The sequence below is a fragment of the Vitis riparia genome, chromosome 14, assembly GCF_004353265.1.
Source record: "Vitis riparia cultivar Riparia Gloire de Montpellier isolate 1030 chromosome 14, EGFV_Vit.rip_1.0, whole genome shotgun sequence".
Lineage (NCBI taxonomy): Eukaryota > Viridiplantae > Streptophyta > Magnoliopsida > Vitales > Vitaceae > Vitis > Vitis riparia.
In genome coordinates, this window is record NC_048444.1 from 9,784,831 (window position 1) to 9,789,143 (window position 4,313).

At 33.4% G+C, this 4,313-nt stretch overlaps 1 protein-coding gene across 1 annotated transcript; it reads right to left on the reverse strand.

Annotated features, from left to right (window-relative positions):
• Positions 1-652: 652 nt before the first annotated feature.
• On the reverse strand, positions 653-2,999 carry LOC117931200. Its single transcript, XM_034852115.1, has 4 exons — positions 2,900-2,999; positions 2,074-2,264; positions 1,898-1,958; positions 653-1,376 (listed from the first exon to the last, which is right to left on the reverse strand). The coding sequence occupies exons 2-4, from the start codon at positions 2,232-2,234 to the stop codon at positions 1,059-1,061; spliced, it is 540 nt and encodes a 179-aa protein (XP_034708006.1). The 5' UTR covers positions 2,235-2,264; positions 2,900-2,999; the 3' UTR covers positions 653-1,058.
• Positions 3,000-4,313: the final 1,314 nt, after the last annotated feature.

Consider the following 4,313-nt stretch of genomic DNA (forward strand, 5'->3'; position numbering starts at 1 on the left):
CCTCGCAGATTCTGTCCTCTTTCAGGGCTTGGGCCCTTGAATTATAAGCCTCAATTCCCAATTCAAATCAACATTTTCCATCACCTTTCCCCACCCATGGATGTGGACTTGAGAATTGAATTTAAATTTCACGGCTGTCCCCAATCCTACAAAAGCGATTCCACAGTAAAAAGGCAAGATTTTCAAATGTCTGGGAAATCGGATTCCATATCAAATCCCATTCTGCATTATCTAACATTTAAGATTAAAAATTCGTGAAATTTTGTGCATTATAAACCCATCATTGTCTTAAGTGTGTGTCAATTCACAGGCACTGGAGAGACAAAACGTACAACGTCATGTAAAAAGAGAGGATTTACATAGAATTCTATAATGAAGGAATCAAATAAAATTCTTCAAAAAATGATGATAAGTAGCATTCCGAATTGAGCGTTTGAAAAAATGCTGATCCAAGTTGGAAGTGCAGATTGCTTGCTTTGAAAGGGATGTTCGTGTTATCAAACCTGATCCACTAACGACTTGACCCAGTTGCGTCCCTAGGGGCCAAGCATATCGGATAACCATAGGTAGAAAATTGTTTGGCGTAACTGAAACAAGATTGGTGTGAATCGTAGCTTAAAACAGGAAGTGGTTACAACTCACACAAGACTATGGCAAAGGAAAGCTAAAATTTACAACTTAAGACATAGTATGATCAATTACCGAAGTGTATGTACAATGCGAATGGCAAAAGTTAGAGCACTAACCGGTTCTATACAGATTTTCTGAGTGCAATTACAAAATGAAATCAAGGGGCTCTCCTCTTACTACTAATATTACAAATGAACCAAGCTCTCCAAACTCTCATTTCTTCAATTAAACTACTTACTTACAGGATACAGAGATCAGTGGTGCACGAGAACAGTGATAGGATCATGTTATATATACATTGCTAGGAGAACTCCCTTCCCTTAATACTCCTTGGAAAAAGTTCAAAATTCCCTCTTCTTGGTTTCGTATGTTGTTTGTGGACTTTGGAGGCATTTAGCTTCCTTCTATATACACTTTCAGTTTGGGTTCTAAGCCACAGCAGGGATGCTGGAATTTTGGCGATCCCTGTTCATGCAGTCAAACCCTTCCACTCTAACTGCTGCGGGTTTAAAGCCAACTTTCATCCTCACACATCCTCCCTTGCGTGCTGATGATGATGGAGACGCTAAACCGGATGGAGATGGGCTTGGTGGGATCGGCAACATAGACAAATGAGTAAGCCTCTCATCTCCAAACCGGACATCTTGGGTTAATGGGTTTGCAGCCCTGCTCGGAGGTGACCCACAAAAAAATCCAGGAGGTGATGAGGCTACCTGGGGTGTGGACGGTTCTGCACCATAGCCCTCCTGTAAAAAAAACAAGAATTTGATTAATCTAAAGTACAGCTCCAAGCCAATCCCTAACATTCAAGGATCAACCTATACATCATTCCATCAAGAACAAAAATTGACCCATAAAACCCTGCAGAACCTTTACTAGGCTGGACAGAGACTTAGGTGATCATGGTTCAGACATAAACGTCCCATCTACTTCATGTAGAGGGCAACCAAATCACCCTTTACATCCACAAAAACAAAAAAAAAAATACTCATAACAAATTTTATGTTTGGTTTACTGGAAAAACAAAGGAAAAGAGTCAAAAGAATGACACAAATCACGTAGTCAAACAATAACTAGTTGCCTTGATTTTTCTATTTTCCTAGAGAATAACAAAAACACTGGTTAATTGCACAAAACTAGCTAGGTTCATTTTTCATCGCTAACCAAAAACAATGGAAAAGCCAGGATTTAAGGTTTTTTGCTTTTCCTTTCCTTTCCCTTCTATTTCTAGCAAATCAAACAAGAATTAAAAGGAAAAAGGATTTACCTTCATGAGAATGATGTCCAGAAGTTCTGACCCAGCCTTCACGTCACATACCTCGGCGTGACTGTAATTCCCAAAAAAGAAAAGAAAAGAAAATCCTCAAAAATTTGCAATCTTTCAAAGTTGAAAAACTAAGATAACCTCATCGCCAAAAATAATAGAAAAGATTATAAAATCACCTTGTGTGCCATCTAAACGGCCTCCCCTGACTGTTACTCAACAAGCTGACACGCCGAGGTCTCGGGCACACAACAGGCTCCTTCCTATCAGCGATGGAAGCAGAGCCCCTCATCTCTTCACCGGCAGCAAAGGCGATCTGCTGAAGGTTAAAGTGATTCATCTTGGATACCACTTCAATTTAAAAGAACGCCTGTTTAACACCGCAGCTCAAGATTTTCAGACAAAAATAACACCGTAATTCCCTAGATCTGAGAAAAACGCTTTTTTTAACATACTCGTTTGTTTTCCGAGAAACCCTTGGAAAAATAAATTAAATAAAAACTTTGCGTTACTCACTAAACCTAACCTAACTCCTTTGGCTTAGTTGAGTTTATTCCTTCAATTTACAAATACCAAAACCTAAAAATCAAGACAATTTATCTTCTTTCTTTTTCCTTCGATTTCACATCGACGAAACAGATCTGGTTCCTATGAGCAAGACAAAGAGGCCGACCTTAAAACCAGAAACTCAAAAATAAAAACAGAAACTTTCATGTTTTCCCATCAGATATTCAAGCGCTGTAGGAATAGATCAGAGCCGAACGCAAAAAGAATTATTTTTGCAGCTATTCACTAGCGAAATAGTTTAAATTCAGAGATTTCGCTTGAAGACGGCTAAAATCAACCAGATCCGATTTAAAAACCAAGGCTACAATTTTTTATTTCTTATTTTTTGGTGATTATTATTACTTATCTGAATCAATTAATTTTGCATATTTTAGTCAAGAAATCAAGAAAACAAGAAAACAAAAATCAAAGATCTGAAAATAACAAGAAAAAAAATACCTGACTAGGTTGGATTCTCCGAACGAGAGATGAGAGGAATGTGCCGCGCCTCCGAGGAAGAAGAATGGGTAAAGGGGCTGGGCTGGACTTTATAGAACTGTCAAACGCTCTTGTGGTCCGCACACGGACTTCAACACGGCGTCGTTTGACCTTTTCCACCATTTTCTCACTTCCTCATCCTCTCTCTTTCCATTTTCTCTCTCGTTTATAAATACAACAAATTAATAAAAATACCTCTAAATCAAACGCGAGAAAATAAAACTGTCGAAACGTTCGAAAATCAAGTACAACGTTTAAAATATTTTCAATAAATCGAATAAAACTTCTTTTATGCCACTATAATTTTTCAAAATTCTTTTTTAAACACTAAATTAGGGGCATTAAAATAATTTTTATTAATTATAGGATATTTATTGTGAACATGCATGCCCTTTGCTCCAATTTCACACGTTTTAGTCTTTTAGAGGAGGAGGATAAATAATACTTTTTGTGTTTTTGGGATAAGGTATAATTACAAATTGATGAGGGGTAGATTGTAAATGCAAAAAGTATAGGGACGGGGATGGACGTGTTGGTCATTGATTTGACAGATTCAGTTCCTTACTTTTAAACTCGTTGGATACCAACTCACTCTGACTTTATATAATCTTATATTATTAGTGTACATAAATAAGATTCATTTTGAAAATAAAGTCAATATCAAATTAAATAGAAAAAATACTATATAATAAAGAATTGGAATTAGGATCCAATGCCACATCAATTTCAAGATTTGTTATTGAAATTATACTATGCATGATCTTTACCGAAAGGTGGATTCCACATTATATATATATATATATATATATATATATATATATATTAGAATATTATACCTCATTATATAATAAATAAATATCTTAAAATATGATTTTTAATCGGATATGATATTTTGGGATATATATATCTTATGAATTCAATATTTTAATAGCGTATATTCAATAGGATATGTTATGTTATATTATATTATATTTTATATTTAATTTATGAAATAAATAAATAAAAATAATATAAAATGTATATTATTTTAATATTTAAAATAAAAATTAAATCACATTCTAATATTTTTATTTTAAAAAATGAAATTTATCTTATATTTAACCATATTCATGTTTAAATTATTTAAACTTTATAAATAAATTTTTTATATTATGTTATTCAATACATAAAAATAATTTATATATCAAATATTAATAGTATTTTTTTATTTTAACCATAAATTTAATTTATAATGAAAATTTATTTTTCCAAAATAAGTTTATAAAAAATTAAAAAAATAAATTTATGATATATGGATATGCATATCTCATCTCTTAACATGAGATTATCATATCATATGTAAAAGAGATTTTTTTTTTAAAAAATGGATAATATA